This window comes from Hippocampus guttulatus, chromosome 11 (assembly GCF_054856545.1).
Source record: "Hippocampus guttulatus isolate MCC_2025c chromosome 11, RoL_Hgut_1.0, whole genome shotgun sequence".
NCBI lineage: Eukaryota > Metazoa > Chordata > Actinopteri > Syngnathiformes > Syngnathidae > Hippocampus > Hippocampus guttulatus.
In genome coordinates, this window is record NC_141271.1 from 7,193,343 (window position 1) to 7,207,063 (window position 13,721).

Here is a 13,721-nt window from a genome sequence, read left to right on the forward strand (position 1 = left end):
TATTTACAGTGGGAGGAAGAAGAATGTGACCCCTTTGGAATTTCTTAAACATTTTGCATAATAAGATGTGTTCATATTTTTTTTGTAAACATTCACGGGAGACGGAGGAACAATTGAGTGGAGATAAGATTTAATGAGTCGTTTACCCTGCTTCGTCTGCAGTAAACATGACCAAACGTAATCCAGATGAATTTTGAACCATTCCAAACTGTTGCAGTTCCGCAAGATTCCTGGGATGTCTGGTGTGACTAGCTCTCTTGAGGTCATGTTTGATCATGTCTGCGCGGCTTGTTTAATGCCCGCATGCTCTTATGATCGGGAGTACAGTAAGCTATTTACAGTATTTTTAGTTGCTGCCGCTTGTCTATTCATGTCATTGCTGCTATGGGATCATAAAAAACAGTGTTGTGTTTTTGCCTGCAGGCTACATCAACAAGAAGGTGGTTAACTGTATTGGGGAGAATGTTAGCAAAATATTTTTCTGTTGTTTCATCACAGACCAGATGCAGACCAGTGACAAACTAACGGAAAAATAGAGCGAGTCACCCACAGATACTTGAACAGCCTCGGTGCCCTTTGCCATAGATTTGACAAAGTTTGCAGCTCAGCATTATTCTTTTAAAAAGGGAATCCCTCACTCGGTGTTTTGATGATGTTTGTAGACAACACCAAAATAGCTCTTGGGTGTTTCCCTTTTTGGTTTAGCGTGCGCTATTTTTAATACTCATCAGCCCCTCACACCCTTTGGCTTGAGGTATTAGGCTGAGAGTCAACTCGCCACAAGATCAGGGTGTTTTTGTCGTAGCTTTGTGATTACCATACTTTTAACACAGAGTTCTGCAAAATGATGATGTAACAGCAGAACTGGGAAATATGAGCTTTCAAATAGAACTCCCCGAAGCTAGGCATTGTCCTGTTTCCGTGTGCAAATGATGCAGCAGCAGATGCTGTAATGTGTAAGATAATTGTCAAGAAAACCGGACATTATTAGTGCGTGTCGAATGTTAAACTTTTTCCGGCTGAAAATCTTTCTTTTCATAGAGCCGAATTACGCCTCTGATACAGTTTGATTTCTTGCGTCACGTTTGATAGTGGCTTCGTGGTCGCATCTCAATTGGAATCCAATGCTTTTGCCTTGACGCAACCCGATCTCTTAAACTATTGACAGACTCACTGACAGTTTGATTGCAGCGGCAGTCTCACCCAAGGAAGTCTTGTTACTCGATTCTCTTTTTACAAATCGCACATCGTGGCCATCACACGTCTTTTCTTATTTTTTTTCCCTGCAATTTCCGACGTTATGCTGTAGCCTGATGTCTTTCCCTTCAAATTCAATCCAGATGTTATTTTATTTGCTTATTGTAACTGAAACCAGTCGGGTAGTTGTAGCAACTGCAGTCGTATCCCAACAATGGAACCCAATTCACGGCTGTTCTTTTTGGTACTTTTGTGCTTGAATTTGAGCTCAGTGGTGTCTTTTGGGAATTTTCAACACGCCGCAGTGCATTAGCTTTGATTTTCAGCCACCTGAACACTTGGGTTGAAGATGCTACTGTGCGATTTCAAAATGATTGCGGTCCAATTGCTTGAGAGTCAAAGCTTAACATTCCGATTGCTGTTGGGACCAACTGTAAGCTGTGACTTCATCACGCTGTGTTTTTGGAGCATTGCTGTTTGAGTGTCTTTAGTCCATGTGCTAAACTGTTGTTGACTGTCAACTCTGAATAATTTTAAGGCAAAAAAAAAACATGCTAGAAACAGCAGACAATCAAGTGTCTCTTTTGTATTTGCCTTGATCTGTGCCAAAAACCATAGATACAAATATGCATGCGGTAAAACCTGTGTCTCTACATTTTGCACAGGCTGAGTCACGTAGTAAGAAGGCTCTGAGTTTGGTACCTTTGCACAGGTGTTTGTTAGAAAAAAAAAAGCTCAGTTTGGGAAATGTAGTCCTATCGGCGCAAGCACGGTGACGTAAAACGTCTGAGTTTGGAAATTGTAGTTATGACCCCAGCGCAGCGATGAGAAAATGTCCTTTTGGACAATAAAGTAATAACTGTGGAGGTACAGTCACAGAAAAAGCTACGCTGTCATCGTAACTGTGCCTAAAATATGCAAGATGACTTTTGTATTCGACCCGCTTTCTGCCCCGCCAACAATTCTGTTTTACGCATTACAGTGCCCAACTTACGACACTCAGTGACACTTAAAATCCAGCCGACAAGTGAAGCGGTTGACTCACACCCAGGTTGAAAATATCTTTCTCTGACATAATCTGTGGTTCGAGGGTTTTCGGAAATTGAGAAATCAACGATTTCGTCTTAATCATGACCATCACGGAATTAAAACAGGAACGTTATTCCAGTCAGAAAGACAACTCTTGATTCCAACCGATTTGTAATCTAAATTCTCCCCTGTGACTTATCCGACAGTGACCATACAGACGACAAAGAAACAGAGGTCAAAGAGGAATCCAGTGGTAAGCTTTCTTCAACTCCCTTTTTCATTCAGCTCATTCGTGTCACTATTAGTCATCGTAACATTAAAGCGGCACAGATAAATGATTGGGCAACGTCCTTCTACTTTGAGTCTAGTCTCTTCTCGATAGTCATTGGCATCCCAATTGACTCCGAGCTCGGCTGCGCACGTCAGCCCGCCATGGTGTCTGAGTGCGTCATCCTGTCACAGGGGATTTTACCACCCCCGTAGTACGAGTCAGCCACACTGACGTTCATTCATCGTCTACGCTCGCTCCCCTCACACTCCCGCATTATTACAACCTCCGTGTGCCCCCACAAATTGATGGAGTCTGTCTATTCTTCTGACAGGCCCAATTCACTGTTTGAATCGAGACCCATGTAGAACCTACATTAGAACGAGGAAAACGTCCTCCCACTAACGTCGCGACACATTTAAAATGTCTCCAAGAACATTGTTACGTGCTGTGAAGTCATTTGATTTTTGCTGAAAACCTCAAAGCTCTCAATGATTTCGCACATTTGAGTGTATTAAAATGTGGTTTGATTTTAGAAGTAATAAATTCCTACGGTTTGTGAGTGGGGCAAAATATTTCCTCCAATCGTGTCTGTCTCTCAAATTGACATTTAAATGCTGAGCCTACATACACTCTGTTGAGCACTACTTACCGATGCTTATAAACGGGCATACTAATTTAAAAAAAAAAAAAGGTCAAGTCACACCGCATGTTTTAAACAGGTTCCCTCTTCAGTATTGAAGATGATCGTACACCATGAGACAGGACCTTTAGCGATGAAGAGCATTTTAACTCATTCAGTACCAGCCAATTCTGGACCAAGTGACATGATCGCTCCACACCTTTCGTGCCTTATTGTTGCATTTCTCTGAGCTCCCTAATAGCACTCGTTCTTTAGTTTGAAACGTTAGAGGTGTTCAACACAGCAACTTTTACTCCGGTGCAGCACCAGGGCTGCCCCCGTAGAACGTTCACACGTACAAAGTTACACCGGTGTAGCCCCTGAAAACAGCTTAAACCGGAGCTAATTTAACCCTGCTCAAAGAGGTGCGTTAAAAACTTACCCCGGAGTAAATGCTCGTTTGCGGGGCAGCACCAATATAAAATGATATGTGTGAACGCTACAGGGGTAGACTCGCTATGCATGAGAAGAGTTGATCACATACGGGTAGAATGTGTTGCTTTTGTGCTCGGTTGTACTTCTGTCATCTTTCCTTTTGTAGGAGACTGCACTGTCACTGAGTTGTTTGTGTAGTTTGTTCCTTTGTTGTGTGTTCATAACTCTCCCATAGAATTTATTTTGTGATTTCCTCTCTTGATTTTCTGTTTGGCGCATTATGTTTGTTTTTCTCAGTGTCATTGAAGTCATCGTTGATTTACGTTTTCTGGGGCGGTCATCGAACGCCTCTCGAGCAGAAGGCATGGAGACGGAGAAGGAGAAGGGCGTGCCTGTAGTTGCTTGAGTTAAACAATTTAATAAAGTGTATGTTTTAAAAAGAACCAACACGACAGCTCTTTGTTTTATTTCCGTATTAACAATATCGTATTGCACGGCCGCAGAAACTGCCGTGTGAACGCAAGTGGGGCTGCACCGGGGTAAACACGCTTCTCTTTAGTCAGCAGCTTTTTATGTGTGAACGCTCCACAAAATTTGCACCGGTGTAAGATATATCACAACAAAATACGTCGGTGCAGCACCGAAGCAAATGTGTGCCGTGTGAACAACCCTTATGATGTGTTGCCGTGTTGTAGGAACTCTGTGTGTGGATGCAACACATGTCCAGGCCTCCAGGACTCTGTTGATCATCCAGAACTCGGACCTCCGTGACATCAGACGGAGCTCTCAACACCTGACCCTCGATCCCCAGTTGAGGAGCTTACTGCAGTGGGCGGCAGCCTCCATCGCCGGCGCTCCCCTGATCCAACTGAATCCCGACAATGAGCTCCAGCAGGTAATAAAGATGCATTTCGGTTGTCAAAACACTCAGCTTTCACTTCCTTCTACCTCTCCAAGTAAAGCAACTATTGTTGCCCGAATGTTCTTAGAAGAGCATCAGGGTTATGGAGCTGCAAACTGTCAAGAAACAGCATGGCAAAAATAATACACCCATGGTAATGCACTTCCTCAGGCTCAAGGAGCCGCATTCTTGTAACTATCATGCAGGCATTTTAAATGATGAACCCTCAGTCGCAGTTCCGCCTTTGTGGATTTGTAGCGACGCCACTCGAGCGAACCGCGACTCAGCAGTCAATAGTCCTCTGCTCTCTGCTGTGTTTGCATCAACGCGGACATGTACGCACGGGCGCATCTTTTGGCTTCAACCAATCAGCGCTGACGCAACGGATATTACACATCAAAGCAGGGTTCCCATGGGTCTTTAAAGTTCATAAAAATCCATAAAAAAGTTGTAAAATTATGTTCTTAATTGTCCTTATTTTTCAGGGAAAGCTTCTAAAATCAATAAAAATCCTTAAAATTTTCTTTTTATTCAAAAAGAAATTGAAGTTTCTTAGTGTACTTTATTTGTGAATGAATTCAATTTTTTTTTCATTTTCCCACCTGTAATACAGGTAGGAAAATGAAAATTTGACATACAGTATGTCAAATAAAAGGGTAGCTAATTGCCCCTAAAAATATAGATGTGCCCCTCCTTTGGCAGCAATGATTTGAACACCCTCCATCCATCCATCCATTTTCCGAACCGCTTGATCCTCACTAGGGTCGCGGGGGGTGCTGGAGCCCATCCCAGCTGTCTTCGGGCAGTAGGCGGGGGACACCCTGAATCGGTTGCCAGCCAATCGCAGGGCACACAGAGACGAACAACCATCCACGCTCACAGTCACACCTAGGGACAATTTAGAGTGTTCAATCAGCCTGCCATGCATGTTTTTGGACTACCGGGCCGCCTGATTTGAACACCAGCTCAGTGATATGTAGCTTTCTGTTCAGCCCACATATTGTTGAGCGGGCATTAAATCCACCGTGAATCCCCTGCTGAGTGGGGAAAAAGGCCTTAAAAATGGCTAAATTCGCCCTCAAAAGTCCTTAAAGGTCCATAAATAAAAAGCAAGTGGAAGAGTGGGAACCCTACAAAGAGCTTTGATCTACGACACCAGCTAAGTGAGCCTAGCTGAGACAACAGCTAAGTTAGTACAGTAGACACAACGCTCGAGGTCGGACAGATGCGTTTTTTCTGTCATCTGTATGTTTTTCTCTCTTATCTGTCCAAATACATATTTTTCTACAAACAATAGCTGTCTTGTCCACAACGTCTTTTTTCATTCCACCGGGGTTTAGCTAGTGTATTTATAAAGAGACCAAAATCTCTTTTAGATTCATCATATGATTCACAGGTTGATTTGTTTTTCTTTTTCGTGGGAACCCATCCAGCATTATTCACTCAAAAAGTCGCATTTTTTCTCGGGGATGGCACCATCTTGGTGCCAAGGAACTATGTTGAAGTAAGTTGAATTTAATTTTGACAAGAGTTGTTCTATGCTGGCATCTTAGGTCATCTGTGACAGCAACAAACCATTGCCCATTTACTCAAGCAAGGCTGAACCATCTTGGACATGTCCATTCGTTGATTAAAATTACGCGACCATTCCAGTCCATTCCTTTTGTAATGTGTACTATGTTCGATTTTTGGATTAGGCTTTTCCATACTTATCTACACACAACTTAATCCAAAGCACGAAAATCGTGTCTTATTTTTTGTTTTTCCGGATAAACCCTCTCAAAATTTGGAGATGTATGCTTTTCATGGGACAGTGACTTAAAATGAAATGCAAAGTAAATGTGTCTGCCCAGTTAAAGCCTGGATCGCAGTTTGTATGTTTAGTCTTCCATCTAGCTTTGGTTGAGAAGAAAATAGTGATGCATGCATTTCATTGAATATTATCAAACCATATTTTTTGTACTAGTCCCACCAGTCAAAAAATGTATGATTAAGAAAAAACATATATACTGTAAAATGCTGCATATAACACGTCCCCTTGTATATGTCCCCCCCCCCCCCCCCCCCCAAGATCATCCTTTGTCTTTACTTGTGTCTAATACGGAGGTACCACCCCTTGATTTCTCGGCATCCTTTTTGTGGCTCCAGTTTTAGAGACATTGATCTTTTTATCAAGTAATCGATTGACAATTCATTTGGGGATGTTGTTTATTCTCTAATATAAGTGAAACACGCTTGTTGTTTCCATAATATTGTGAAACGTTAATTTTTGCTTGATTATCATGTGAAAGGTGATCTGCCTCGAGATTGCCCGTCTTTGACAATATTATATCAAAAATGAAAGTGAAATGGCTGCGACCAAGTAGACTGGAGTATCACTGATTTCATTCCGTTCAATCTGATAATCGACCACTAGGATTACATACACAGGCAAAGTTTTTCAATCTTAGTGAAGTAAAATTGTTGGTGTGGTTTCAGCTGCCAGCCGTGGTCCAAAGACTGCGCGAGAGGAAGTGGAGGGTGGGAGACCTGCTGCACTTCTTGTTACGCTACTGTGAAGAGAGCCAGACGCACGCTCAGCCTCAGCCCAGGAAGGAGACACCTCAGTCGGGTAGAGAGTCTCACCGCGTCCCCCTTTTCAAGTGGCTGCTGGAGCACGCGTAAGCCCCTTGATGCCCCCCCCCTGAGCAAAGCGCTACCGCAGCCATGTTCCTCCAGACGGCGCCGTCAGCTGATTGAAGGCCTTGTATAATGTATTATTTCGCCACTGTTTGATTGTTCCAGTATCCTTGCACATGTTGACTTAACAGACCGCCTCACACCTCACACTTTCCTAAAAAGGAAGGAGAGCGAACCCATCCCATTTGTTCCTGGCATGGCGATTTGCGACTGAGAGAAAGCGTGAGTGAGTGAGTGTGTGTGTGCGTGCGTGTTTTTGTTTGGGGATCCCCATGGCTGCCAGGCCCATGAGGTCATCACATTCACAGCTCACCTTGGCGACATTGGTGTTTCCACATGTGAGAGGAACACACACAAACGAGAGGAACACCACACCCTTACATTATCAGAGTAGAAGCCGCCTCGAAAAAAGTATTTCTCTCCCTGAAGTATTCAATTGTTACTTTCTCCACTCTCATTCAAGCAACATTTCAAAAAATGCAAACACCCTTCCCTTTATTTTAAAGGTTTATGCGTAGCCTCTTTCACACAGAAATACCACAAAAAATGCCTCAGAGTCGATCTACCACTCTGCCTTTCATACAGAAGCAACTGCTTTCAACACAACAGTGCTGGAAAAGGCGGTTAGTAAACATTATACGTTGATTCCATCAGTGTGGAAACCCCTTAACACGCGGTTGGTCATGGCTCACTTACGACTCCAATGCTACCTCCTAAAGTGGAAAATTGCCCTGTTAAGTTTACCCTCTCCCCAGCCCAATTTCTGTGTTGTTTTGACCGGACAGCTCAAGAGAAAACATGCTCTCATTTGTCAATGTGATCATATTTGTGGCAACAGAATGATAACTCGTAATTGTATTTGCCCGCCAATATAGTGTTCCTCCTTCATCTTAGAATGGTGGCTTGCCTCGCAACTATTACTTTGAATTGGAATGGAAAATAATGGCGGTGGATTAGGGATGGGCATCTCTACGTTCATTGATTGTTATTTACATTGGAGAATCTCCTTTGAAGTTGAGACGAGATAGCAAAAGAGATTTCTTTCGACCGCAAACGATTCAATTCTTAAGATAGTACTCGCTTAAACTTCTTCAGACGGCAAACTAATCGAGCCTTTTTTTAGTTCCCGATCCAAACTCTCTGAGACCATTAACGGCAATTGAGTCTTTAGATGTCAGTCAAGGTTCTTTTAGATGAAAAAAAAATTACTATACACTGCAGGGAATTATTTTTTTCTTTTTCTCGTTATTACGTCAAACCAGTTGACTAGGAAGCGAGTAAACTTGCTGACTTATCATTGACCTCCCATCCTCACGAGGGTCGCGGACGTGCTGGAGCCTATCCCAGCGGTGAGCTTCTTCATGGTTTTGACTCGTTCGGACGTCTTGAGACGGCAAGGAAGGCTTTTGACTGTAGTTTACTTCAACTTTCTTTACACACTGAGAGATGGACATCAAGCGGACACATTGAGACTTCATTAGAAAGCAAATTTGTTGCGATTTCTGTTGACCGCAAACAATGTAGCAAGATTTCATTAAACGCAAAACAAGTTGAGATTCAAGACGGTAAACTTGCCCAGACTATAAACGGCACTGTCGCTGGAACTTCTTCAAGCAGCAATTGAGGCTTCTTTACACAGCAAACATATTAATAAGCCTCGGATGCCAGTCAAGATTTCTTTTGGATTACAAACTCGCTTAGGTTTAGATAGCAAACTGAGACTTATTTTTAGACGGCAATCAAGAGTTCTTTCGATGGCTCATTCAGGCTTTAGTCCGTAAACCTTTGCAGGTTTCTGTTGATGGGGAACGAAAACTTCTTTTGAAGGCAATCAAGTTGAGACCTGAGACATTCGCCAATATTTCTTTCAATGACAAACTCATTGAGACTTTAAACTGCAACAGGCAATTCCGAAGGTTAAACGGGGTGAGACTCGAGGTGGCCCTTTAGACTTCGTGATACATCAAATGAGTTGAGATGTCGAGCTTCATTTGCTTCCAAACACAATTCCACGCACATGACTGAATTCTCAGGATCAATTAAAAAGTGTTATTGATCATGCCTATCCCAAATGTGAATTATGTTGACTAGGTACATCGGTATTACAAAAGTATTTTTTTCAAGGCGCTAAGCGGAAATATGCCACTGTTGATGGCTGTAATGTTGCCAAACTCGCCGCTCGTTAACGCCAGTCATCATCAGTGTTGGTCATCCGTGTGTCCCAATTGCGGAAGTTTTATTGACGCAGATAACGTGCATCGTTTAACCGCACACTCACGACGAACGGATGTCAGGCCACAGATGGATGACCACAACTTCCCCGATGGATTACATCTGTGTGCACAGGCACAGCGGAACCACTTGGATGCGGTTTTAATGAGCTATGTCGTGGGCCTTATACCCCCCCCCCCCCCCCCTCCGCCCGCCTTCATGCATTTGATAACGGCTTGCCGTGATATTCTAATAGCGCGAAACTTTAGAAAGTCCAAAATCTTTTAACCAATGCATCGCTGTCGGGTGGATTCATCTCCTAAACCGTTACTTTTCAGGAAATATATAGATATATATTTTAAAATTCATCAAATATTGGTGAATTTCACATTTTAAAAAAATTATAGGCTGATGAAGGGATTGATGAATAGTATGGCAGTGTGGGGAAAAAAAAACATAAAATTGTCCCAAATTTGTAAACAAGAGACTCCCGACAGCGAAGACATGCTTCTGTAAACATGTGTTGTAATTGATAAAAGCCTGGCTTTGCATCTCTCTTTTCGTCTTCAACTGCCTGGCTCAAGATTTTGTTCTGAAAGCGCCATGCCATCTGTTCCTGCTTCAACACTATAGGCTGCTGACCAAAATGGTCTGTCTGTCCATCTGTCTAACGTTTGTTTAATCAAGAAATATGTCAAAAGGTGCACTACGGAAAGAAAAAAAAAGTTACACTGTGCTCACGATGAAGAGGGTGTGAAGTATTACAAATTAACCTTGCAGTGACACTGAGTTAAAAGGTATGTAAAAAATTGTGAAAAGAGACTGTTTTGTACAAAGACATTCCCTTCACATTCCAGCTTGTTTTTGTGCTTGCTGGACGCTGGATGTGCACCTGCAAAATTTTGTAAAATGGCCGCTGCTGTTGTATTCCAGTGTTGCTTTCAAAGCGCCCCCCCCCCCCCACACACACACACACCAGCCCCCACTCACACTCTGTATCGGTTCCTGCTTACTTGTAAAGTTCTACCAAATAAAGGCATATAATATATATATATATATATATACCGTATATATATATATACAGTATATATATACACACACACACACACATGTGCAGCGAAGTATTCTCTACGTGACATTGCTGAATAGTGAATGCACATTTGTAAGCTTGACATCAGTACTTTATTTCAGAAAAAAAGCTCTGTGTGGCAATAAAGTGTTTACGTGGTAACCCCTTTTGGCTCCTTTTCTTTCCTCATTTAAGGAACTAAAAAAAAATGAATACAAAACACATGTAGGGGGATAGCCAGACTTTTTTCAGCGTGGTGGCCAGGGTGACACAACATTTCACCGAGCGGATGGCCACAAGCGCGCGCACACCTGAAGAGCTGGGGAGAGGGAAGTCTGGGCTTGCCAGCTAAAGCTGTTGACCCCACAACCCAACCCCTGATAAGCGGTAGAGAATGGATGATTGGATGGCTGGACCGTCCACAGTCAGAAATGTAATGGACACGACTCCCAAAACTTGCTCAACCCACTCAGGACATACAGAAAGCAATATTTAGTTTAACTTAATTTACTAGATAACGCCTTTATTTTCTGTCGCTATTTTTTATGTACTACCTCATAGTCTACTTCTATTTTTGCAGGCTGCCATTGATGGCCCAACGTCCTCCGGACATCATATGGCTAATCCTGCCCATGCATTTATTTAAACCACTGTGCTGCCAGAAGAATAATGTAGCAATATTGGCAAGCGAAGGACTTACAGTAGAGTGCAGTGATAAAATTATAATTTATCAGTCAACCATCCGTCCAAGTGAATCCACAAATCATTTTGGTGAAAACGGCATAATGAGATACATGTGCAAGCTGTACAGGTTGGATATGAATAGGGCTTCGTCTGACATGCCTCTTTACATCTCTGATCGAATACTGTCATGCACCTTACACCGTCTTGGAATCAGCCAGTCCTCCTTCAAGTGTCTCCAGTTGGTCCAAAATGCTGGCGCTCGCCTCCTGACTGGATCTCGTTAGAGGGAGCGCATCACCCCAATCCTGGCTTCTCTTCACTGGCTCCCTGTACATTTTAGAGTTCGTTTTAAGGTAGCTCTGTTTGTTTTCAAATGTTGTAATGGCCTCGCTCTCTGAGCCCCTCCACCCTTACATACCTGCCCGGTGCCTCAGGTCTGCAGACCAGATGCTACTGGAGGTGCCGAGGACTAAACAGCACCTCAGAGGGAAGTGAGCCTTTTCTGTTGCCGGTCCTTTCCTCTGGGTTGACCTTCCGTTAAATTTTCGGCAAGCCCTCTCTCTGTCCATATTTAAAACTCGTTTGAAGACGCATCTTTTCTCTTTGGCTTTCGACCCAATGTGAGACTGACACTGTTCTATTGTTTTCTGGTGTCTACTGTAGTTGAAGTAGTATCCTTCATTTGTGTTTTAATTTACTGTTTTCACTTTCTTTTGTTGTTTTATTGTTGTTAATTTTGATGTAAGGTGCTTTGTTACAGATGCAGCTGTTGTGAAATGCACAATAGAAATAAAGTTGCATTGTATTTTGTGAGGCGATGCACAACCCGAATAGATACATTTAATAATAATTTAAAAACAGTTGGTGGTCCAGTGGTTAGCGCGTCGACCTCACAGTGCGGAGGTACGGGGTACAATTCCAGCTCCGGCTTCCCTGTGCGGAGTTTGCATTTTCTCCCCGGGCCTGTGTGGGTTTTCTCCGGGTACTCCTGTTTCCTCCCACATTCCAAAAAACATGCATGGCAGGCTGATTGAACACTCTAAATTGTCCCTAGGTGTGAGTGTGAGTGTGGATGGTTGTTCGTCTCTGTGTGGCTGGCAACCAGTTCAGGGTGTCCCCCGCCTACTGGTCGAAGACAGCTGGGAAAGGCTCCAGCACCCCCGCGACCCTTGTGATGAAAAAATGGATCGGAAAATGAATGAATAGTTTTCATTCACACTTAGAGGGCTCTGAGTGTGAATGAAAACTAAAAATGAATTACCGTCAAATACTGTAGCTGGCAATTAATCCCTGAAAATGTTGACATTTTTAAACCACAGTGTTCATGACAAACATGAACTACAACTCCAACAGCCGTCTGATCTATCAATGAAATTATGTTATCCTGTCGGGAAGGTGCTTGCTGGGTGGTTTATTGAAAAGCTTGTTGTTGCTTATCATTCCAAAGCCAACCCACCAAATGTTGACACACTGCTCTCAAGCATGCTGTACTGTAATTGCAAGCAAGAGTGTGTCGACTCGAAAGCAGTCGACTCGATAGGTGCCAAAACAACCAGAAGGTTTGTGGTATTATATCAAAGTTGGTCTCAATAACAGACGCAACAACACCTCTGTTGCTGTGTGATTTAACACCTGCAATTACTGTACGACGTGTAATAGGCCAACACTATGGTGCTCATGAATGGAATTGTCTGTTCGGCATAGTGGAGGGCTGACAAATGGGAACAGAATGAGTATAAGGCAGAAACATTTAATTGCAGGCTTCCTCAGGATGATACAGCAGTCAAGGAATGTGTCTGACAAGTATCTTTCTCTCTTTCTCTCCTTTTTTTTTAAATTTCCCTTTAATTTTATTGACAAAACGTTGAATACAAAATGAGGGCAATCCAATTGACATTAATTTATATACTGTACATACATGACAATAAAACATCAAAGAATATAGTATGTCAAGCTATAGAAGATAAAAGAAAAAAAATCAAAAGATAAATTATACTGTAGTAGTACAGGAGAGCCTTAAACGAGCGCTAGCATGATGTGCCATATTCCATTGATCGGTTGTCGATTTGTTGTGAGAAATTTTCTTCAAACGCACAAATGGAAGTGAGGAAGTAGTACATGTGTAGGGTTCAAGTCATCCTCCCCAACCCTCTCGAACAACAAATCGATAATAGATCACTGGAATATGATGCAACATCATGCTAGCTCTCGTTTAATGCAAGTAGTACAGGAGGTACTACTACAGTATTATTTATCATTACTTTCAAGGTGCATTCTGATACAGTTACTCGTTCCCGCTTAAAAAAAATGTAATTAGTAACATAAGCCCAGTGCCTTAATATTAAAGTAATGTAACTTGATTACTTACTTTTCCTTGACGTCATTATCAAATATGAAAAAAGACAACAACAAAAATATACTATTTAAATACATTAGATACATCTTTTTTATCTTGTGGATGTTCAATGGGCAGCCCGGTGATCGACTGCTGCGATCGCTAGATAGGATCAGTCCTCCAGTAAATATGGTACAAAACAGTCACCATCTTTTACCTTCAAGTCACTTTTGAAACCGACCACTTTTAGACGATCACGTATCCAATGACGTGTCCTGTATTTGGTGGCCA

General features: G+C 42.5%; 1 protein-coding gene across 3 annotated transcripts in view; it reads left to right on the forward strand.

Moving 5' to 3' along the window:
• The window catches only part of akap11 (A kinase (PRKA) anchor protein 11), a 30,845-nt gene extending 20,268 nt beyond the window's left edge, over nucleotides 1-10,577 (forward strand). For all 3 annotated transcript variants that reach the window (XM_086123196.1, XM_086123197.1, XM_086123198.1), the window contains exons 10-12: nucleotides 2,433-2,479; nucleotides 4,247-4,446; nucleotides 6,931-10,577. In XM_086123196.1, coding sequence (XP_085979322.1) covers nucleotides 2,433-2,479; nucleotides 4,247-4,446; nucleotides 6,931-7,116 — 433 coding nt within the window. In that variant the 3' untranslated portion in view covers nucleotides 7,117-10,577. The remainder of the gene's footprint in view (nucleotides 1-2,432; nucleotides 2,480-4,246; nucleotides 4,447-6,930) is intronic.
• Nucleotides 10,578-13,721: the final 3,144 nt, after the last annotated feature.